Consider the following 24,238-nt stretch of genomic DNA (forward strand, 5'->3'; position numbering starts at 1 on the left):
TTAGAGCACAGGATGTCAAAACCGGGAGGGGCCTTAGAACACAAAATATCAGAGCTGGAAGGGCCCTTGGGACACAGACTGCCAGAGCTGGGAGGGCCCTCAGAACACAGAGTGTCAGAGCTGGGAGGGCCCTTAGAACACAGAATGTCAGAGCTGGGAGGGTCCTTAGAACACAGAGTGTTAGACAGGTAGGAATGGGACCTGTGATTTCACTGGTCCAGAGAATTCCCATGTGAGGAACCTTCCTTTACCAATACAAGTAGTCACCTTGTTGTCTTAAGAGAGTTGCCAAGATCACTGAGAGGTTAAATGACCTTTCCAGGGCTACACAGCCAGAATTGTTACATTTAAGACCTGAACCCAAGTCTTCCTAGTTCAGAGGCTGGCCCTCTGTCCACTATGCCATGTTTCTTCTCAGGAATGATAATAATAATAATTGCATAAAATACCATATTAACGTGGATTATTGTTGGTGCTATGAGTGCCACCCACATTTTACACACAAGAAAGAGGTTTAGAGAGGTGAAGAATTTGCTTATATTTATACAGTTAATAAGTGTTGGAACCAGGATTTGAACCCAGATCTTCTGACTCGAAGTCTTGTCTCTATGAGTCACTATGAGTGTCTATGAGAGTCACTACATCTCCCCCCTTGTATGCCCCCCAATAGCATAAATATTTTCATTTAAGAACATCACCACCCCAGAAATTCTACCCAGTAGGTAATTATTTGGACCAACAGGCTTCTATGTTAAAATGCAGATCCCTCTGAAAGGGTGAAAAATAGCCAATCACTCATTAGTATGAATTAGCTTATTGCTTTCTTGCTCATAGAATTTGGAGCTTAGAGATCATCTAGTCCAGCGTTCCCCTTTTAGAGATGAGGAAATTGAAGCCCTAAGGATGAATTCATTTGCCCAAAGTCATACTAATATATAGCTGTTCTATGGTAAGTATCGAATGAGATAATAATGGATAAAAAGTGCTGCAGAAGCTGAAAAGACATATTGTATATGCAAGATGCTCTCCTCCTCCTCCTCCTCCTCCACCTGCTCTCCATGATCTCTGTGGCCGTTATGCCTAGAGCACAGATCAGACATCCTTACTGTTTTTCTCCTCTTGGTCCTCAGATTGAGCTTCCTGGGGCAGGAACTGAAATCTCCCTTTTGTGCCATAGGTTAGGATACTGAGCACAACGACTGTTCAGTAAATGACTATTTGAATGGTCCCTGTCCTTCAAGGTCCGTTTCATCTGGGAGGCATTTTCTAATCTCCTGTAACCTTATTGTCTATATTGTTTATTGGTCACTTAGCACACATGTAAGTGGGTCTCCCACAACGAAATTGTGAACTCCTGAAATCATAGGATGTCAGTGAGAGAAGGGCCTTTAGAACAGCCCAGAATGGGAAAGCATAGATTCACAGGACTGAAAGGGACCTGGGAACACAGTGCCAGAACCGGGAGTTACCTTGGAATAGAGAATGTCAAAGCTGGGAAGCTTCTTAAAGATCATGCAGTCCGATTTTTTTTTTTTGGCTAGGCAGTGGGGTTAAATGACTTGCCTAGGGTCACACAGCTAGTAAGTGTTATGTGTCTGAGGCTGGATTTGAACTTAGGTCCTCCTGACCAGGGCCGGTACTCTATCCACTGTGCCACCTGGCTGCCCCTTAGATGGTTTCTAAGGTTCTTTCCAACTACATCAATCTTTTCTTGATTATTCTAAAGATTTGTTAATGTTTGACTATGTTCTTAGCTTAACATTCTGTATTACAAGGATCCTCCCGGCTCTGACATTCTATGTTCTAAGGACCCTCCCAGCTCTGGCATTCTCTGTTCTAAGGAACCTCCCATATCTGACATTCTGGGTTCTAAGGGCTCTCCCAATTCTGGCTTTATCTATTCTAAGGACCTGCCCAGCTCTGACATTCAGTGCTCAAAGGGCCCTCCCAGCTCTGACATTCTGGGTTCTAAAAGTTCTTCCAACTTGAATATCGGATGAGTGGCAGCATAGCATTGAACTTAGAGTTAGGATACCTGAGTTCAAATCCAAGCTGTGGTGCTTACTAGCTATTTCACCCTAGGCAAGTCACTTAAAATCTTTCTGCCTCAGTTTCCTCATCTGTAAAATGGTAATGGTAATATGTGGACTACTTCCTTTACAGGGTTTGTTATGAAAGTTTTTCAGACATTAAAGTACAATATAAGTGTGAGTTGTTTTCTTATCTCCCACTGTCCTGGGTGGCCAGTGACTCAGTTGACTGCTGTGACTGATCTCATGGTTTGAGCTGCTACTGATGTGTGAGTTTGAGTTAACTTCTGTTTGCCTCAGTTTCCTTAAGTGTAAAATAAAAATAATAACACCTACCTTGCAGGATCCAGTGATGGTTAGGATCAAATGAAATAATTATAAGGTATTTCGCATGGCACCTAGTAGGTGCTATATAAATGCTGGCTATTATTATTATTATCATTATTTCTATGTTTACAATTGCAGTACAGTGAGGGATTAAGCCCCTGCATAGGAGTGGATCCACATAGCATTTATTTTTTTTTTACAGAAATTGTAAATGCACCACCTATTTTGGGTATAGAAACATTTATATTAAGCAGGGTTTATGATAAACCCTTTTGGTTAGACATTAAGAATTAATAGTTTTCTTCAAAGTGTAGTCCCTTGTAACTTCATAATTTGCATACCGAAGGTTCAACAGATTTTTTCTCCTTTGTAATTTTTTAATCTAGTTTTTTCCTCAATTACATGTAAACAAAAAATTTTCACATTCATTTTTAAAAATTTTGAGTTCCAAATTCTTCCCTTCCCTTCCTCCCCTCCCCTGTCCTTGAGAGAGTAAGCAAGTTGATACAGATTATTCATGTGCAGTCATGCAAAACATTTCCATATTAGCCATATTCCAAAAGAAAATGCAGATTAAAAAAGAATAATAAAGTTTTTAAAAAAGTATACTTCAATCTGCCTTCAGACTTCATTAACTAGTTCTTTCTCTGGAGGTGGATAGCATTTTTCATCACAAGTCCTTCAGAATTGTCTTGGATCATTGTATTGCTGAGAATAGCTAGGTCATTCACAATCGATGACATTGCTGTTACTGTGCACAATGTTCTTCTGGTTCTGCTCATTTCACTTTGCATCAGTTCATGTAAGTATTCCCAGGTTTTTTGGAAACCAACCTGTTCATTTCTTGCAGCACAATAGTCTTCCATCACAATCATACATCACACTTGTTCAGCCATTCCACAACTGATGGGCAACCCCTCAATTTCCAATTCTTTGCCAACACAAAAGAGCTACTATAAATATTTTTGAGCATATAGATCCTTTACCTTTTTCGTTGATCTCTTTTCAATACAGACCCAGTAGTGACTTGACCAGCTGGGTCAAAAGGTATGCATAGTTTTATAGCCCTTTGAACATAGTTCCAAATTGTTTTCCAGAATGGTTGGACCAATTCACAACTCTACCAACAATGCATTAGTGTTCCTATTTTTCCATATCCCCTCCAACACCCATAATTTTCCTTTTCCTTTTCCATCACATTAGCCAATCTGATAGGTGTGAGGTGGTACCTCAAAGTTGTTTTCATTTGCATTTCTCTAATCAATAGTGATTTAGAGCATTTTTTCATGTGACTTTTGAGGGCTTGGCTTTCTTCTTCTGAAAACTTTATATCCTTTGACCATTTATTAATAGGGGAATGACTCATATTTTTACAAATTTGATTCAGTTCTCTATATACTCTTTGCAATTTTAAAAAGCAGCTTCACCATACCAAACAGCTTTTCCTTACCCTCTTCAAAAATCATTCCTCCCTATCCCCCTCCAAAATATATTTTAAAATATGTAATATATACATCTGTGTGTATACACACATGTGTAGATATTATACAAACTTCTTCAAGGTCATTCTCAGGATAATTATTAGTACCTCAACTAAAGAGAATCCCCAACCTGAGATAAGTCTCCTTTCCAATTCACTGACTGTATGGTATCCTTAGGTTAATTATGAGAAACTGTGGATTATAGACCTTATCTCCAGATAAGGCCCTCTGCATCTGAGGACGCTGAGAATTTTCATGTAGGCCAGGGTTGTGTTGCCTGAAAGACCAATTGTGGATTCAGAAAACACTCTTCATGAACTCAGTCACTTATACCTTGGTCACCCCAAACCTTCAAGACTCATTTTTTTTTTAAAAAAGATAAACTTTCTTGATTTCAGAGGCAAAGTGTTTTCTTTATGTAAGCAAGAAGAACCCAATCTCAGCTTGCATTACTACTGAAGATTTGCCTGTACCTCTCAAATGGATGCTGATACCTGTATTGCTGTGTCTATAGTTGACATAGAACCAGAAACTCTATAGGCCTAGAGAAGTGTAGCCCTTACCTGGGAACACCTGGGGTGGCCTTTGAGAAAATATTTGTAAAAATGCTTAGCACAGTGCCTGACCCATAGTGGGTGCTTAATAATTGCTTATTCTCTTCCCCCCCCAACTTGTCCCACTATGTGCTGTCTATCCAGAACCTGGCCAGCTGTACTATGTCCTCCAGCATAGTGGCTACTTAGTAATTGATTCTTTGAATTGTTCTCATCTTTTAAGGTTCGGTTACACTGGAAAGCCTTCCTTGATGACCCTTGAATCTCTAATCTCCCATAGATTCATTATCCGTATTGCTCATTTGATAGAATGAAGAGTATAGTAGTTATCTTTTCATGTGGGTGGCATCTTTCCCAACTAGATTTTAATCTCCCTGAGTCATAGTATGTCGCAGATAGAAGGGCATTTTGGAGGGAATAAGCAACTATTATGCACCAAACAAATACAAATATTATCTCATTTGATGCTTACAACAACCCTGGAAGGGAGGTGCTATTATTATCCCCATTATACAGATGAGGAAACAGAGGTTTGGGGACTTTCCAAGGATCAGACAGCTGGTAAGTGTTGGAGGCCAGATTTGAACTCAGATGTTCCTGACTCCAGGCCCAGCACTCTATCCACTGTGCTACCTAGCTGCCTTTTTAGGAGATAGAAGGTTAGAACACAGAATGTCAAACCCCACCAAAACATATATGATTTGCTCATTGGATTTTACGTTTTAGTAATGTAACATGTACCGTATAATGTGCATTTAAAGTGGCATTTGCTGCTAAATATTGGGATATGGGCAGCAGAGACTGATCACCTCTATAATTATTGGAATTAGATCTTTGGACATAGATAGAATAGCCATATTAGCCCAGAGCTGGGCAAATATCCTAGTAAAGATTTGGTAATTGATTCAAAGCAATAGCCCGAGTTTCTATAATACTTTGCAATTTACTAAATGCATTTATCACAACAGTTCTGTGAAGGAGGTGGTACAAGTATTATTTCTCCCATTTTATAGAGGAGGAAACTGAAACCCAGGGAGTTCATTGAATCATAGAATTAAGAGTTGGAAGTGACTTGCCCAAGTTTACACAACTGGTTAATGGTAGAGTCAAGACTCAAACCCAGGTCCTTGGAACTACAGGGTTACGATACTTGTATATGATAACACTTGTATGTAATATGACACTGATTATAGTACACACTCAAGTTTTATAGAAGCCACATTTGGGAAAAAAAGGTCCAGCCAATATTCAGATCAATATGGCATGTATTCATTTGTCATAGTCTAGAAGAAAAAGTGTTGAACTTGGAATAAGAGACCTGGGTTCTAATCCTACCTCTGGCATATATGCTAGCTATGTAACTATTTCCAGGTCTTTAAACCTCACTTTCCCTTTCTTTAGGAGGTAGGATGGTACAAGTAGAAAAAGCCCTGGCTCTGGAGTTAGGTTCCAATCCTATATCTGATGCAGTATGATCTTCTTCTCTAAGGTCTTCATATAGTCCCATTGGGGTCTGTTTCCCATTTGGCTCTAACTCTCCTAGTGCTGAGAGCTATGGATTGCCCATGATATTTAGTTGGTCAATATTTGTTGAATGAATGAATGGACATATGCTCAGGTCCCTCTAGCTCTGGTCCTGGTCTCTTGCTCAGAGGTGAAGCTAGGCTAGATAATGAGAGCTGCTGGGAGGTTCAGCTCTTATCCAAGTCAGAGAAGTCTATGACTCACCATCCGTTCAGGCCATGTGGTGAAATGGAAAGAGAGGTAACCAAAGATCACTTTGCCAATGAGCAATCTTGGACAAGTCACTTATTCCTTCTGGGCCTCGGTTTCCTTATCTGTAAAATGAAGATAATGATTCTTGAACTACACATTCCACAGAAGTGTTGTGAGAAATGTGCCATGTTATACAAAATGTGCCTCTCCAATGGTGGAATTTCTATCAGTGTGATATTATGGGAGGGATGGAAGAGGGACTTCCTGAAGCCCTCCAGGAGGTTGTCTATGCCACCATCAGGGAAGGTAAATCTTAGGCAAAAGGTGCCCAGATTGTAAGGAAATGCACTTTCACCAGTTAGGGCGGAGGGATTGTGTGATCTTAAATGTAAACTACAATGCGGCATAATGGAAAAAGCATTGGTCTCAAATTTAAAACACCTGTATGTACTAGCTGAATTTTAGTTTCCTCATCTGTAGAATGGGTATAATAATACCTGCATGGCCTATCTCACAGGGCCATTGTGAGGAAATTACTTTGCAAAACTTAGAATACTATAGAAATGTTCTCTCTCTTTCTCTCTCCCCTAGACCCTCTTTTTTAGGGAAGGTGTGGGGAACTTTTAATGTAGAAACCCTTTCCACAGCTTGGAAAATGTAACACGACCTTAAATTACTTGTCCAGTGTAACATAACCAAGATATGAAATAGGCAGGATTATAACTCAGGTCTTTCTGACTCCCAGTAAATTCGCTCTGCCAGACAGCCTCCCAGGGCTGGCATTATGCGGGTATTAGCTTGCATTTTCCTCCAGTGATTGGAGCGTGCTCATGGATAGAGCCAGGACCCCTCAGCCTCCCCCAGATGCATGATGGGGTGGGCTGAAGAAAGGAGAGGGGCAACATTCCTAGGCCAGGGAAGGGACAGCCATTGGCAGCTGGTCTTGATGCAGTCGGGGGCTCACTTCCCACAGATGCAGAGGTTTGGGGTTCATAAGTGGGTACCTCTCATGGCCAAGGTAGTATAGTGGGTCCTGGCTAGGATCCATAACTCCTGGGTTTGGTTGTTAGTCATTCCCTAATGCTTAGCACAGTGCTTAGCACATAGTAAGCACTTAATAAATGTTTATTGACCGACCCAACTCTTATTCTGCATACCCTAAGGTGATCAGACTATGTTCCCTTCTTGTTAGCATGAAGGCATAGTGAGGGGTACTGAAAAGAGGATTGACCCCAGGCCGGCCAATTCTCTTCTCTCTAGGACTTAATTCTCTCACCTGTGAAATGTGAATAAAAATGCTTTCATATTACCTCACAAGACTGTTGTGGGGAAAACACTTTGTAATAATTTCTCTACATCCAAAGTTTTAAAAATGACCTCTCCTTTCTGTTAGTAGAAGGAAGCAGCCTGGTGGAGTGACAGAATTGGGAGCCATTTCACCTGGGATCCAGCCTGCCCTGACCCCTGATTCTGCCTGTCACTCACTCTGGGATTTGGTGATTTGGGATGTCACTTCCCTTCTCAGGCTCTCATCTGCCTAGTGTGCTGAAGATAGGGGCTGCATTAGATGACTTCCGAGGTTCTTTCCAACTCATCAATCCTTTCCTCGATTATTCTATATTCTTGTGAATGTATGACTATTTCTTAGTTTAACATCCTATGTTCTAAAGTCCTTTCCAGCTCTGAATTTTTTTGTTCTAAGACCCCTCCCAGCTCTGACATTCTGTGTTCTAAGGGCCCTCCCAGCTCTGACACCCTGTGTTCTAAGGGCCCTCCCAGCTCTGACATTCTCTATTCTAAGGGCCCTCCCAGCTCTGACAAGTCTCTGTTCTAAAAGTCCTTCCAACTTGAATATCCTATATTCTAAGGTTCTTTCTGGCTCTAATTCTTGTACATATCTCCTCTATTTCTGGCCTTGGACACATTCCCATCATCCCTCTGGACCTTGGTTTCCTCATCTGTAAAATGAGGGGTCTGGTCTCTAGTTTTCCTTCTAAATAGAAATCCACAAGATGTAGAACTATGATCTTAGAAGATTGTTCAGTTACAGTGAAAACTCATTTCTGGGGAGTCTAAGGGGAAAGACCCAGGGCTGGGGTGTCCAGGGAACCACAAGCTTCCTCTGGTAGTCCTGGGGGTCTGTGAGTATATACAGGCAGTGCGCCTAGCCCCAAGAGCTGGACCATGGTCCCACTAGGGCCATAGAGTTGAGATGGAGCAGTGGGCAGAGCACCAGATCTGGAGCTGAGGGAATCCTGCCAGCGTGACCCTGGCCAGGTCACTTCCTCTCTCCGGGCCTTAGTTTCCCCAGCTGTAACCCCTGCAGAACTTTCCTCACAAGATTATTTGTTGAGGATGAAAGAGAACACTGGGTACACAGTCTTTGCAAACGTCAAAACGCCATATAGACGTCAGATCTCCAAGACCAGGGGCCAGAGTGGGATAATGGAAGGAACACCAGATCTGGTGTCTGAGGACCTATGTCCAAATCCTACCTGTGCTATTTATTTAATAGGGGTTTGAGAACTGACTGGCATGCTGGGATTTGTAGTTCAGACACATAAGAATGCTTTCTCAGTGTTAGACTCACTACCTATGTGACTTTGGACAACTTCCTTGGTCCTCAGTTTCCTCATCTATAATAGTAACAGCTAGCACCTAAGTAACACTTCAAGGTTTGCAAAGCACTTTACAAATATTATTGCATTTGATCCTCACAACAACCCCAAGAGGTCGGTGCTGTTACTATCCCTATTTTACAATGAAGGAAACTGAGGCAGATAGGTTAAGTGACTTGCCCAGGGTCACATAGCTAGTGTCTGAGACTAGATTTGAACTCAAGTCTTTTCTGGTTCCAGGCCTAGTGCTCCATCCGCTCTACCACCTGGATGCCTCTAGAATCCATAAAATCGCAGTCAGACTAAATGACCGGCCTCTCCCCTCAAGGTCCCTTCCAGTTTGATATCTCAGATTACGAATCAGCCTAGGAGGGCTTAGCAGTGCTCTCACAAGTATGACAGACTGGTTCCATCCTAGGCTCCCACCCAGCTGTTCCCTCACACAAGCCACAAAGAGAGGGATCTGGGCACAAGATGAAGATTTTATTACTCTCCCAGGCAAGTTGTTGACTCAGAGTGAAGAACACAGTGAGGGCTTTGGTGCCCACGGGCACCCTCCTGTCTCCAGGGCTGAAGTGGGAGCCACACTGGGTCCAAATCAGTCCTTCTGACCAAGTGTCTTAAGGGATGTGCCCTGGGTGGACCGAGGCCCGGGAATGTGTGTGTGTGTGTGTGTGTGAGCAGGCCAGGGCCCAGCCTGATGTTGTGCTGTGTCCAGCCCCAGTCCCCAACTTCCATAGGAAGGAAGGACAAATTGGCTGAGAGAGAGAGAGATAGAGAGACAGACACAGAGACACAGAGAGAGACAGAGAGAGAAAAAGAGAAAGAGAGACAGAGAGAGAGAGACAGACAGAGATAGAGTCAGAGAGACAGAGAGACAGAGAGAGAGAGGAGAGAAGAGACCTTGGTGGCCTCAGGGGTACATTGGGCCAGAATTATTGCAGGAACAGAAGGGGCTCAGGGCCTTGGAGGTGCCCCGTGCTGGTGTGTCCTTGGGACAACTGTGCTGATTGGGGGATGATGGGGAAGGAGCCAGAGGGGGATGGAGGCCTGGCCCAGCCCCTCATCCCGTTCTCCATTGCAGGCTGAGGCAGTGCAGGGGCTGAGGGGAGCCTGCCCCTGACAGCTCCCCCAGCTGCCCAAGAAAGGGGCCCCAGCTGGGCCTGGCCTTCTTTTGGAAGATCCATACTCACACTTGGTGGCTTTTTCTGTGCTTTGAAGACCATGTTTGCATTGTTAGGAAGTCAGGAAAAAAATTCTCCAACACAAGTAGAAAAAAAATATTTACATACCCTGGGGTTGAATGGAGTGAGAGGTTAAAGAGAGTGCAGGGTCAGATTCTGAGAAAAGAGGGGGTCTTTGCAGGCCTCCTCATTGTTCCCCTTAGAGGCAGAAGCTTTCAGTGTGGGATGGGGTTGGGGCAAAGAGCATTGGAGTGGAAGTCAGCAAATTAAGGCCTAGCTCCCATTCTGTTACTCAGTGACCCCCTGAAAAATGAGGAGTTTGGTCTAGGTGCTTTTCAAGGGTCGCTTCAGCTCTGATATTCTCTGTTTGAAAGTCCTTTCCATTTCCAACATTCTGAATTGTAATTCAGCTCCCAGCTCTGACATTCTGTGTTCTAAGAGCCCTTTCAGCTCTGACATCCTGTGTTCTAAGGGCCCTCCTAGCTCTGACAGTTTGTATTCTAAGGGTCCTCTGCGGCTCTGACATTCTGGGTTCTAAGGGTCCTCCAGCTCTGACATTCTGGGTTCTAAAGACTTTTTGGGTTCTGACAGTCTAAATATTTCCAGCTCTTTCTAGGCCCTTCTAGTCCCATCACTTCTGCTCTAAAGATCCTTCCACTCCTCATTCTATCCTTCTGTGGCCCTTAACCCAAGGGAAGGCCCAGCTGATGTGAGGAGTCCGTTGGCCAGGGGAGTGTCTGGGAGGCCTGAGGGTCTTCAACAGAGGCTGGGCCCTTGGGCAAAAATTGCTGTCTTCTATGGCCAAAGCTTGGCCTAACTCTGCTCAGGGTGTGTGTGGTGGGGGGCGTGGGGGAGGGAGGCAGGGGGGCATGGTTGGGCACTGGGGGCCCCATGGGGGCAGTAGGGGCCTGGCAGCCAAAGGTCACATCGCACCCCCCGCCCTGGCCAATAGGGCAGTGGAGGGTGTTTCAGATTGGGGAGCCCTAGGCAGCTGTAGGAATATCTTCATTAAAAAGAATTTGTGATATTGACAACCCTGTTATCCCATTGAAGCAGCAAAAGGGCTAAAAATGCCCCCAGGACTGGGGCAGAGACGGGGCAGATGGGGGGGGAGGACAAGGGGAGGAGGGGCTCCAAACTCCATGCAGACACTTTGGTTCAGGAGCTCCCCCATAGCTGATGGAGGCCAGCTGGCTGTGGGGACAGAGGACCAGAAAGAGCACAGCCCCCCAAACCTGAGGTTGGGTCTCTGGTGGTTCTCACTTGTCCCTGGGTGGGGTGATGGGGTCTTGGTGCTGGTGAATTTTAAAACAAGACTGGTTTCTCCTGGAGTGCCCCAGTGTGTGTGTGTGTGTGTGTGTATGGGGAGGGCATTGATCACAGAACCCAGGCACCCATCAGGTGCTCTGGGACCCATGAATTCAAAGTGGGTGTGTGGAAGTGAGGAGGAGGGGGATAAGGGGAAGGCTCGGAACCCTGTCACCTCACCACAACCTCACAAAGAGGGTGCCTTCACATCAACACACACACAGCTTCACATAAGCAGCACGTGGACTCATACACACTCATGCGAACACACAAATCCACCCTCTTGGGATCACATACCTTCCCATGAAATGGGGATAGGTGCATTCACAAATATCCTCTCAGGCACATACACATGTGTTTTTGTCAGGCATACAAACACGCACCTATGTACACATTCACACCAGGAACACAGGCAAGCACCTTCAACACAGAGCAGCGTGAACACACCCACCTGCAATGCATCTGGGTGTGAACACCCATTGGACCATAGAGTGGACCTGAGAGGTCAATCCGCACAACCTCAGGCCTCGACAGGGATTCCCACTACAACCGGCTAGAGCAGTCCCCCAAGCTCTGTTTCAAGACCTCCAAGGAGTGGGAACTCACCACCTCCTGAGGCAGCTCCCCCTGCTTTGAGATCATTCTAATCAGAGGATCATAAAACAAATCTCAGCTTTCTGCCCAGCCCCTTCCCTTCACAAAAGGGCCTTATTGGATCCCCTAGTCCAACCCCACTCATTTTAAATAAGGGGAAACAGGTCTAGAGAAGGTGAGTGACTTGTCTAAAGCCAGGCCCTCCCAGGAGGCCCAGGAAAGAACCCCTGTTGTGCTGCTCAGGAAAGAGGTCAGAGAGGTAGAAGAAGCCTAGAGACTTAGAGGTCAGCCAGTCCAACACCCACATTTTTTTTGATGAAACTGAAGTCCAGGGAGGGAAGTGACTTATCCAAGGTCACATAGGTAGTAACCATTAGGCAAGTTTTTTTCCCCTATCAGGCCTTCATTTGCCTCTTTGCAGCTTCTCACTAGTGCTCCTGGTTCTGCCCTTAGGACCAAACAGAACTAATCTAATTCCAATAGACAATAGCCCTCTAAATACTTGAGGACAATCACTCGTGGCCCCGGACCTGAGTCTTCTCCCCTCCAGGCTAATCATGCCCACTTCCTCTGACCCATTCTCCCACGTCTCAAGGTCTTTCTCTACCCTGGCTGCCCATCTCTGGCAAACCTCCAGCTTATTAGCATTTCTTCCAAAATGGGGCACCCCGGATAGAGTGTGACCAGTTCAGAATACTTTTGAACACATGCATACCTTAGTGCAAGGAACACACACACACATACACAAGTCCTTAGAACACACTCATACACCATCACTTGACCCTGTGATACACACACACTTTCACACACTTGAACACATGCACACTAATGCGCAAGGCAGGGGGACAGCATCTTTGGCTGACACCAGGAGTTGAGGCCCAGCCGGGGCCCACCAGCCTTCGGGGATGAGTTCCAAGGACCCTGTGGGAACCCTGATGGCGAAGATTCTGTCTGCCTCCAACCCACCCCACCCCTCTCCACCCCGCTCCACCTCTCCTGGATTGTGAGCAGACACGTCAAGGACAGATGAGGGGCTTTCCGGACACTGAGGGAAGTGACATGTCCATCCTGAGAGCCAGGTGGCTTCTAGCCAAGACCTCTCTTGGCTCCCAACCCCAAGCAGAACTACCCTCTGCCCCCATGACCCAGCCCAGGGGGCTAGTCTGATGGTCAGAAGGAAGCATGGGGAGGAAGGGATAGGGGATTGGGGAGGGCAGCCTCCACCTCCCTTCTGTCCTGGGCTGGGTCCTAGGCCTTCTTTCCACGGAGCCAGCTCCAGTTTGCCCATTGACCTCGAGCCCTTGCAGACCCCCTTTCCCTCCCGGGCAGGCCTGGCTTTGGGCTCCCTCTTAGTCCCCACAAGCAAACAGCAGGTCAGAGGGGCCTCCGAGGCCCATTGGGGCTGGTCAGCTGGGAGCGCATGGCCTGGATGCTGCTGACAATCTTCTTCTGGTGTCCTGTGAGGGTGATGCCCAGGCCACGAACATCCCTGACAAGGCAAAAGAACTCCAGTCAAGGCCATGGACCTTCTCTCCCAAGACAAGAGTGTGGATGGTGAGCCAGGAGCCCTTTCTCCAGCAGCAGAGCTGCACTGCGCTGAGAGCCACACTCTCTCAACTGGTTCTTCCATCATCCATCATGATGACGTGATGTCCTACCACCACCCTCTTCCACTCTCCACTTTCCCTTTCCCCTGCCCCTCTCCCTCCAGTTCAAAAGATCAGCAATTCTTAACCTTTCTCCGCATCTTCCCTTGGGTGGTCAGTCTGGCGAAGTCTACGCACTTCTCAGAATAATGTTTTTAAATGCACAGAATTATGAAGCAAATAAATTATATTGGAATCGTTAAAATATTAAAAAAATTCAAAGACCTCAGGTTAAGAACCTTTGATCTAGAAGTAGGAGGAATCTTAGAAATCACTGCCTCCCACTGTCTTATTTTATGAATGAGAAAACTAAGACCCAGAGAAACGAAGGGAAAATCGTCTTCTTCTACAATCCAGTGGTGCTGGTGTCCGTGCTGTTCCTCCCAGGAGACACCTACACCCCATGTCTTTCCTTCCTGCATGTTCACCGGCTGCTCCCCCAAGCCTGGAATGCTCCATCTCTTCCTCTGCCCCGCCTGGCTCCTTCCACAGGAAGCCCTTCCCAATCTCCCTACATTCTAGAGCATTCTCTTGAGAAGATCTACAATGTATCCAGGTCGTATGTTGTTATCTGCATGTTGTGTCCCCCATTAGACTGAAAGTTCCTCGAGGGCAGGACTGTCTTTTGCCTTTCTTTGTATCCCCAGTACTCGGCACATCACCGGCACATGGTAGCATCTACTAAATACTTGTTGACTTGACTTGACATAGCCAGTCAGTTGCAAAGGAGGGATTGATTTAAACCCAGATTTTCTGACCATTGGGTTTGGCATTTTTTCCCACCATATTCTCCTTCCATATCCCTGCCACTTGGGCTGGGCCCACCCTGATTTGTACTCACTGGACATTCATGCGCAGGACCATGCCCAGAGATGAGTAGCCGCCTGCTGCAAAATGCTCCCGGTACCGACCCATCCTGATGGAGTCCAACCAGTCGCCCACGGTGACACCGCCACCACCTCCTCGAAGGTCAAAGCAGCTCCGAGCAAAGGCTGGGGCTGGGCACCTGAGGATGGAGGAGGGCCTGGTGAGCAGCGGCAACAGCCATTGCCCAGGGCAGGCTCTGGTGCCTTCCAAGAATCAATTCTTGATGGAGTTGGACCCTGGGTGGGACCTAAAGCTGCAGGCTTCCCTAGTCCCCAGCTGAGGTCAGTCACTGGTTTCTTTGCTCAGCAGTGACCCAAGGGGGTTCCAGACTGGGATCATAGTGATGAGGTGGAAGGATCTTAGAGAAGCTTAGAGAACCCATTCCTTCATTTTAGAGATCAGGGACCTGAGAGCCCACAGATGGGAACAGATAATAGATGATTAAATAATAGAGCTAGAATTCGAACCCAGGTCTTCGGACTCCAAATCCAGGGCTCTTCCCACCACACCACATGGCATCAGCAGGGCAGGGCCGGTACCTGTTCACTGTGGCAGTGACCCTGAGGGTCTCGGGGTTGCGGATGAGGGAGTCGAGGATGCTGACGATCTGGGGGAAGCGCGGCCTCTGGCTCCGCTCTTTCTGCCAACAGTCCTGCATGAGCTGGTGGAGAGCTGTGGGACAGCCCATGGGGGCAGGGAGGCGGTACCCTTCCTCCACTGAGCTAATGACCTGGGGTTCAGAGGAGGTACCAGGATGCGGCTTCATTCTGGCATCTCTCCCTCCCTAGCCCACTAACTTCCTCCAGGCCCTACATGGCCTTCCCCTTTCCCTCCTGCCTGACCTCTCTCCCCCAGGCCTGGCTGCATCTTTTACCGGCTCTCCGTCTTCCTGCCTCCCTCCCTCATCTCACCACTAAGGTCTCTTTTGTCCTGACTCCCCAGAAGGCTTCCCACCCTCGAGAACCTCTCAGCCACCAGCTTTCCCAACCAGGCTCTCCTTAACTTCTCTGGCCCTCGGCTGGCCTCTCTCCTACTTAACCTCTTCCAGGCCAGCTCCCTCGCTAGCTGCCCCTCATAGATGGGCCTCGGAGAATATCGGGTCCAACCTCTCTCATTTTGTTTTTAATTTTCTGAAGCAACTGGGGGGTAAGTGACTTGCCCAGGGCAAAACATGTTCTGAGTGATTGGATTTGGACTCTCTAGCCCGGGGTCTGGCTAGTGTACCGGCCACTAAACTGGGCCTGGGAATGAGAGCACCTCAGTTGGAATCCTCACTATTTCTTATACCCTGGGTGATCTTAGGCAAATCATTTAGCTTCTGGGCCTCGGTTTTTTCTCCTCTGGAAAATGAGTGGATTGGACAAAAACCCACATTTAAAATCCCTTCCTGCTACCTCTTGTGAACCCTTATTTCCATGATTCCACACCTCTCCCCCAATCCTTCTCTTTCCCCTCCCCACCTCGTCCCACCCCCAATTCTTTTCCCTGGCTCCCTGACCTTCCACATTCATCCTCATCCCTGTCCCAGGCTGGTACTTACATCACGGTTTGTCATATTCCAGTATGGCCGCTCCCCGTAGGCCAGCACCTCCCACATCACTACCCCAAAACTCCATACGTCGCTGGCTGAGGAGAACTTGCAGAAAGCAATGGCTTCAGGGGCCGTCCAGCGGATAGGAATCTTCCCTCCCTGAGACAGGAAGAGGCCAGAGATGGGCTAATCACCGGAGGCTCCCTCACGCTGACCAACCCTAAGCTTAGCACCCAAGGAATGGGAGGGAAGGTGTGGGGCAGCAAATGGGGTTGGCTGTGGGGCCAGTGGTGAGTCAGAGCTGGTACAGATCATCCGGTCCGAAGGAGGAAACTGAGGCCCATAGAGGGATAATGACTTGTCCAAGGTCACACAGTCAGTGAATGGAAGACTTTGAACCTAGACCTTTTCATTCCAAGGCCAGGGTTCTTGTAAGACAAGGGCAGGGTTAGGAGGGAAACCTCAGAGCACCCCTGATGCTGAGATCTTTCTACTATCAGGGGTAGGGGAGGGGGGAAGACAGAAAGGAGTTAAGACTGCCAATCTGGAGGGTGCTCTAAGCTTAGGGGCAGTGGCCACCCACCGTGGTGGTGTAGGCAGCATCAGGGTCGTCTTCCAGGACACGAGAGAGGCCAAAGTCAGACACCTTGCACACCAGTTGGCTGTTCACCAGGACATTGCGGGCAGCCAGATCTCGATGGACGTAGCCTAGGTCAGAGAGGTAGCGCATGCCAGCGCCCACCCCTCGCAGCATACCCACCAGCTGCACGATGGTGAACTGCCCGTCATGGGTCTGAGAGGGAGAGAGAGGCCTGGCAGCCTTAGGCTGGCTCTAGCCAAGGGCTCCCATTGCCTGGCCCAGGGCACCAGCTAACTGGGTCCTTCCCCCCTCCCTCCCTCCTTCTCTTCCCTTCCCCTTCCCTCCCTCCCTTTCTTCTTTCCTTCCTTCCCTTCTCCTTTTTCCTTCTTTCTTCCCTTTATTTTCTCCTTCTATCTCACCTTCCCTCTGATCTTCTCTTCCTTCCTTTTCTTTCCCTTCCCTCTTTCCCTCCCTCCTTCCCTTCCTTCCTTCCTCCCTCCCTCCCTTCTTTTTTTTCTCCTTTTCTTCTCAGCTTCTGGACAAAGCCCCTGAGTACTGCCTGTGTACATACACTTCTCAGCCTTGGCAAGGGGTGACAGAGAGACCCCATGGGGCAGGAAGGGGCAGGAAGGGGGGATCTCCTAATGCGGGTAGGTGGAAGCTAGCCTGAACATCCTGCCTCTAAGATTCCCACCCCCTACCCCTTAGAATCAGAGGATCCCACAGTCAATGCTGGAAGTGAGCTCCAAACGGACAGAGACGAGGCCACCAACTGCTGGGTTAGGGTGGGACACTAAGCTACAGAACCTGGGAGCTGGAGGAGCCTCTGGAACTCATAAAGCCCACTCCCTTCTTAAGCAAATGAGGAGAAATGATCTGCCCAAGGCCACACCCACAGTTTATAATCTGTAGAGACATTTGCAAATCCAAGTCTTCTGGGTCCCACACCAATGGTGTGGCTACAACAGCTGCACCACATTAACTCCTATTGTCTCTTCACCAAATCCAAAATGAAGACATGGAAGGTACGTGAATGATTGGTCTGACCCCTTCACAGGGAACAGTCACAGAGAGGGGATGTGAATTCTTCAAACTAAGGCTAGCGAGTTGGGACAAGAACCCAGGTGTCCTGATCCCCAGTCACTGCTGTTCCCAACCATCTTCCTCCTAGGTCCAGCTACCAAAGGGAACCTGAGTATAGGGACATCCCTATCTCCTCCAAGCCTCTGAGGAGTTCTATTTTTCCCCAGGTCTCTGAGCAGGAGAGAGGGCCAATGGATAGAGGAAGGGAATTGGGGGGGCTGGTGCTCACATACCCTCAGGAAAGAATCCAGGGAGCCGTTCTCCATATATTCAGTCACAATCATTGCCAGACGGCCTGGGCAAGGGGGACAGAGAGATATGGCTCTCTTGGGGGTCCTATCTCCCCATCTTGCTCACTCCAGGTTTCCCCACATCCCTTAGGTCCTTTGGGGTCTCTAATTATGGCTAAGGGCTCTGAAGAAGGCAAAAGCTCCAGGCAGGAAATACCCAAGGGAAGTCAACCTTAAGGCCCTCTTCTCAGAGCTGACTTCCAATGGTGTGGATGGTACCTATTTGGTATTCAACCCAGGCAGACCCATAGAGTCACCAAGGAGCCCAGCAAAACTGGGGCAGCTCAGTCATATCTGGGCAGGGACACAGCTGGGCCAAGACACTGACTCTTGTCTTGGCCTTTTGAATTATTTTCCCTTAAGTAGTCAGGAGGGGAAGAAGTTTCTCTTGCGGGGTGGGGAGAGTGGGGAGCAGTGGTGTTGATGGTACTGTAGACTCAAGGAGGGTGGAGGTGGGTATTTGGGGACCCCCAAGGTACTCACCCCGGGTGACAACACCCTCAAGATGGATGATGTTGGGGTGGTCAAACTGTCCCATGATGGAAGCCTCACTGAGGAAGTCTTGTCGTTGGCGCTCTGAGGACCCTGCCTTCAGGGCCTTGATAGCCACTGGCACCTCTCGCTGCCCTGGCATCCGCAGTCGTCCATAGCATACCTCCCCAGACTCACCTGAGGGGTCCCGGGGAGGCAGTGAGCTCTTCACCTCTCCTTTGGCCTCTGCTGTTTCCCAATCCCTATTAATGTCCCTCATCCTCTATTATGTAGGAAAGCTTACTTCACAAAGAAGTGATGGGTAGAGGAGAGAAAGATGGTGATTCCAGTGGGGCGCTAGACAAGCAGGTTTGTTGTTGTTGAGTCATTTCTGTGGTGACCAACTCTTTGTGACCCTATTTGGGGCTTTCTGGGCAAAGATGCCGTAGTGGTTTGCCATTTCCCTTTCTAGCTCCTTTTACAGATGAGAAAACTGAGGCAGAGAGGGTTAAGTGACTTGCCTAGGATCACACAGCTACTAAGTGTCTGAGGCTGGATTTGAACTCAGGAAGATGAATCTTCCTGACTCCAAGCCCAGTGCTCTCTCCACTATGGCGCCACTTAGGTTGGTAGATAGCAAATGGTGGTGGATCATGGAGATTGGCCTTGGTTTAGAGAGTGAAACCTGAGCCTGCTAAAGCATTTGAAGAATGGACAATGAGTCTAGTGTGGGAAGGGCAGTGCTTAATGGGGAGAGGTGAAGAGTCTGGAAGGCAACACCTTGGGTCTCCTGCCCTTGGTTATGGAATCGGGAGGAGTTCTGGTGTTGGAGGTGGCAGGGCCATGCTGGTGCTGCTAATGAGTCCACACATGCATGGGACTACAGGCTGACAGACTGAGACCGGGAAGGTATATTAGAGATCATCTAATCTAACCTTCTCATTTTACAGATGAGGAAAGTCAGGTGTAGAGAGATTAAAGTGACTGTGCCTGGTCACACATCTGGTATCAGGCTGGATTTAAACCCAGCTCCCCTGCCTTGTGAGCACCGGCTCTTTCCACCATGCATATGGAGCATGCCAAGCATAGAGGAAGCAAGCCATGGTGACTGGAGAGCAGACTCAGCCCAACCCTGCTGATCTCCACTGGTGCATTTTAGAGTTGCCAAAGACCTTAGGCCAACCTCCTCATTTTTTACAAATGAGGAAATAGAGGTCCATTTTGAGACCTGCCCAAAGTCACGTGGGTAGTAAATGGCAGAGGCAGGAGGCTAGTGCACCATTTCCAGCTATGCTGATGTTGTGTTATGCTGCCAGCCTAGAACGGCTCACTGAACTGAGGCTGCTGAGCCCACTGGAGAAGGGTACCCATGCTCACACCCCTTCACCCTCCCCAGCCAGTAGCCCCATATGCCCCCACCCTGCTCCCCTCAGGTTCTCACCAGAACCAATGATCTTCTCAATGTGAATCCTGGAGGCCTCAATCTCACGACTGAAGCTTCGCCGGGCTCGCCCAGGTTCTTCGTAGGTGTGAGGGTCTGAGTAGAACTGGGGTTTGGGGATCTTCCCGGGGGGATGGTGCAGAGGAAGGAAGACTGGGGGAGGGGCTAGAGAAAGGGAACAGGAAGATGCCTGTTAGCAGTATTCTGGGAGGATCCTTCCCTTGGTGGGGCCCTCCATAGACTTCCCTTTCCCTGGTGGGACCGGACCCCTCCCTGCAATTCTCCTCTGGAGGGACTTCCCCACATAGAAGGGCTATGAGATCTTGGGAGTGTCTCTGTGAGTCAGACAATCTACCAAGGACCATAGATTCTCCAGAGCTGAGCTCAGAGGTCATCGAGTGTAACCCATAGCTGAACAGGAACTCTCTCTACAACATTCAAATGGAGACCTCCAATGACATGGCGCTCACTCCCTGTAGGCCACTGCACCTTTTGACAGCTCTCGTCATTAGAAAGTTAATTATTTCCCCCTTATATTAGGCCAGTATCTGCATCTCTGTAGCTTCTACACACTGCTCCTGCTCTGTCCTCTGGACCCAAGCCAAATAGATCAGATTCCTTTTCCCCACGACATCCCTTCAAATACTAAATGAGCTCTCATGCCTCTCACCCAAGTTTTCTCTTCCCCAAATGAAACAAGCCCTCCTGGAAGTGCTTGGGACTTAACCTATAGACTCTTGGGGTCTCTCGAGAGTCCTGAGTGTCCTCTTTAGTATTCTAGGGCACTGTTATCTCTTTATAAAATCCAGAGCTGGCCTATAACATCTTGGGGTCTAGATCAGGTCGTGGGCATCTCTGCAGGGTTTGACATTCTCCCTATAGCAGTCAAAAGATACAGAAGAAGCTCTGGGGTGGGGGAGGGGGGTTCCTTAATTTTGAATGTTTCTGTGGGTGACTCTTTCCTCCCCTGCTCTGATGCCCTCCTCCAGGATCAATTAGGGGAGGGGGAATTGGGATCTTGGCCCTCATTCCCTACCTCCTTCCCCTTCCTCTCATCCCTATCTCTGAGGCCTCTTACACTTACTTACCCTGCCCATTCTGATAGTGCATCTTCTCTTCATCAGAGTCCTGGAAGGCCTTGCTGTAGCCACAATGCCTGGGAGGAAAGGGTCTCATTGTTCCTTAGCCAACCTTACCCTCTTAGTTTCTTCCATCCCTTCCTCTGCCTTCCAGTGGACTCCCTACCCACCAATGGCGTTGTCCCAGATGAAAATCTGGGGTGTCTATCACAAGGGATCCCACAGCCTCACTCCCACCTGGGATGGGGTGCTAGACTTGGACATGTAACAGCCTTGTGGGAGGCTTTCTTGCTGCTCCTATCACCTGTGCACCAGCCACCAGCATTTTCTTCCTCCAAATCTTTTCTTTCAAACACAGAACTCCCCTCCAATTTCTGTCTCTCTCTCTCTCTCTCTCTCTCTCTCTCTCTCTCTCTCTCTCTCTCTCTCTCTCTCCTATTCCCTTGTTTCTCTAGATCTTTGGTCAAACAAAAATTCTCTTCCTAGACCTCTAAGCCTTGAAGACTATCATTTTTCCACGACTGCCACATGCTCTCTCCTTTCCATCGAACTTATTGGCCTCCTTCCTTGACCATGCCTCATTGAAACATCTGCTCTAGGAGGTCTTGTCTAACTAACCCTGCCTCTTGCTAAGCGTGGGGGAGTAGAAGACGGCCTGGACTGGGAGTCAGGAGAGCTGAGGTTTGGTCCTGGCCCTGCCCCTATTGATCTCTAGGATCTTGAGATGGTCCCCTCTCTCCTTGGGCTCTTCCATTCCTCACCTGAAGAAATAGTCTCCTAAGCTGAGTGACATTCTATCGTCCCTTCCAACTCCAACGTTTAATTATGCACTAAGATCCATTTCATTCTATTCTAAGGTCTAGCATCATTCTGATATTCTATTTTCTAACATTTTGTGCTCTAACATGTTATGTTCCAAGCTGCAACATTTTATGTTCTAACAATACATTCTAAGATCCATTTCAGCTGACATTCTGTTCTATGGTCCATGATGGCTCTGACATTCCATGCTCTAATATGCTATGTTCTAAAATTCCTCCCAGCTCTGACATTAAACGTTGTAACACAATTTGTTCTAAGATTCATTTTAGCTGACATCCCTTTCTAAGGTCCATCTTATGTTCTAAGGTTCTTCTCATTTTTGACATACTATGTTCGAATGCTCTCTCAAGTATGACTTCTGTGCCATAAGGGAACTTATGACTCTGACATTCTGGGTTCTGAAGTCCCTTTGAGCACTATAGCATTCTGTGTCCTAAGGGCCCTCCCAGCTCTCACGTTCTGTGTTCTGAGGTTTCTCCCTGCTCCAAAATTCTAGAATTTGAAGCTTAACCTTAAGCAGCTAGGTGATACAGGAAGACCTAATCAGGTTCAAATCCAGTCTCAAGACACCTACTAGTTGTATGACCCTGAACAAGTCACTTAACCTCTGTATGCCTCAGTTTCCTCATCTGTAAAATGGGAATAATAACAGAAATTACTTCCCAGGGTTATCATTATGATCAAATGAGATAATATTTTGTAAGCTGCTTCGCAAACCTTAAAGCTGTATATAAACCAATCTAGCTATTATTATCACTACCTAAATATGAAGTCCCATCCCTTAAGCGTTGTTTTGTCAACGTTGGCCTCTATAGCCAGGGCTGTATTTTCAGGCTGAGCTTGGGAAATGAGCGGGTAGAAGGAGAAGCAGAAAGGCATGAGGGCAGATGGGAAGAGAGGAAGCCGGCAGAAAGGAAACCTGTTGACTGCAAAACAAACATGCAGGGAGTCTTCAAGGAGCTGGAGAGCGGAGCTGGCCCCCGAAGGCCTGGCATGTGAAGGAGAAGGTGCCGGTGGTGGGAGGGGGCAGGAGAAGGTCAGATGCCCCACCTACCTCTTCTTGCAGATAAGCAGCAGCAAAAGGAGGACCAGACCCGTGATGAGCGTCAAGCAAATCCACACGATGGTCCTGGTGTCATAGCGGAGCCCTGCTACGGGAGGCAGGAGGCGCCATCAGCTCTGGGGAAGACGGCTTGCCCGGCTGACGGGGGCAGAGACAAGAGGGAGAGAAAACCCCCTCCACCTAGCCTGGGCCCAGATGGGAGGGCAACCCAGAACTTGAACATTTCATGCAAATCAATCAATCAGGAATCAATGAATAAACACTGATTAAGCTCTTACTGTGTGCAAGGCACTGTGCTAAGCACGGGAGCGTACAAGGAGAGGCAGAAAGTCCCTGTGCTAAAGGAGCTTGCAATCTATCTCCCCAATGTCTTGTTAGGAGCCTCTCTGAACCTCCCCTTCCCCCAAATTATTTTGAACTTATATGATGATAATGGTCAACATTTCTAGAATGCTTTAAGCTTTACAAAGCACTTTACATATTGCTTCATTTAATCCTTACAACAACCCTGAGGGGTCGGCACATTTATTATTTTCATTTTACAGATGAGGAAACTGAGGCAAATCAATGTTAAGTGACATTCCCAGGGTCACACAGCTAGTAAGTAGCTGATGCAGGATCTGAACCCAGTTCTTCCTGACTCCAGGTCCAGCGCTCTATCCACTTAGCCACCTAGATACAGACCTGTATTTCATACTTACTTACCTCTGTAAGTGTGCTAATTGACAGCAATTGTATTTCACTTTGTCTTTTTATTCCTAAAGCCTAGCACAGTGCCGGGTATCTAGCAGGCGCTTAATAAATGTTTATTGAATTAATGGATGAATTTAGTCCTTTATCCAGAGCCCACTGACATGGGTGGGAAGTGAGAGTGGTACCAGAGCATAGTGGACTAGGAGGAGGTGGCCTGGGTCCTAGGGCTGGCTCTGCATGACCTTAGGTAAGTCATTTTCTTACCCTGGGCTTCAGCGTTCTCACCTATCAAATGGAGCCAGAAATTCCTGCCTTGATTCCTTCCTGGCGCTGTTGTGTTTTTCCTGAACCTCTCACTGACTCTTCTCAGGCCTGACTTTCTGGAATGAAGGCTTGTATTTCCATGCGGGGCACGTGTCTCTGGCTTAGCGTCCTCTAAAACAAGCGGCTTACGCTGGAAGGTCTCTAATGTCCTTTCCTGATTTAATATGCTACGCTTTTGCAAGCTATGGTCTAAGGGCCCTCCCAGTTCTGACACTGTACGTTCTGAGGGCCCTCTCAGCTTTGACATTGTGTGTTCTAAGGTCCCTCCCAGCTCTAACATTCTGTGTTCTAAGGACCCTACCAGCTTTGACATCCTGTGTTCTAAGGTCCCCTCCCAGCTCTAACATTCTGTGTTCTAAGGTCCCTCCCAGCTCTAACATTCTGTGTTCTAAGGTCCCTCCTAGCTCTAACATTCTGTGTTCTAAGGACCCTCCCAGCTTTGACATTCTGTGTTCTAAGGTCCCTCCCAGCTCTAACATCCTGTGTTCTAAGGTCCCTCTCAGCTTTCATATTCTGTGTTCTAAGGACCCTCCCAG

The 24,238-nt window shown here is 47.7% G+C and overlaps 1 protein-coding gene across 2 annotated transcripts in view; it reads right to left on the bottom strand.

Moving 5' to 3' along the window:
• Positions 1-12,650: 12,650 nt before the first annotated feature.
• The window catches only part of EPHA8 (EPH receptor A8), a 45,420-nt gene continuing 33,832 nt past the window's right edge, over positions 12,651-24,238 (bottom strand). The window contains exons 8-17 of one of the 2 annotated variants that reach the window (XM_027841487.1): positions 22,677-22,770; positions 20,810-20,877; positions 19,722-19,886; positions 18,293-18,478; positions 17,753-17,814; positions 16,440-16,649; positions 15,866-16,015; positions 14,865-15,055; positions 14,300-14,464; positions 12,651-13,301 (exon numbers count right to left, since the gene is read on the bottom strand). In XM_027841487.1, coding sequence (XP_027697288.1) covers positions 13,187-13,301; positions 14,300-14,464; positions 14,865-15,055; positions 15,866-16,015; positions 16,440-16,649; positions 17,753-17,814; positions 18,293-18,478; positions 19,722-19,886; positions 20,810-20,877; positions 22,677-22,770 — 1,406 coding nt within the window. In that variant the 3' untranslated portion in view covers positions 12,651-13,186. Of the gene's footprint in view, positions 13,302-14,299; positions 14,465-14,864; positions 15,056-15,865; positions 16,016-16,439; positions 16,650-17,752; positions 17,815-18,292; positions 18,479-19,721; positions 19,887-20,809; positions 20,878-22,676; positions 22,774-24,238 lie in introns of both variants that reach the window. The other variant, XM_027841486.1, reaches the window with a different exon arrangement.

This window comes from Vombatus ursinus, unplaced genomic scaffold, assembly GCF_900497805.2.
Source record: "Vombatus ursinus unplaced genomic scaffold, bare-nosed wombat genome assembly UNPS02014859.1, whole genome shotgun sequence".
Taxonomy (NCBI): domain Eukaryota; kingdom Metazoa; phylum Chordata; class Mammalia; order Diprotodontia; family Vombatidae; genus Vombatus; species Vombatus ursinus.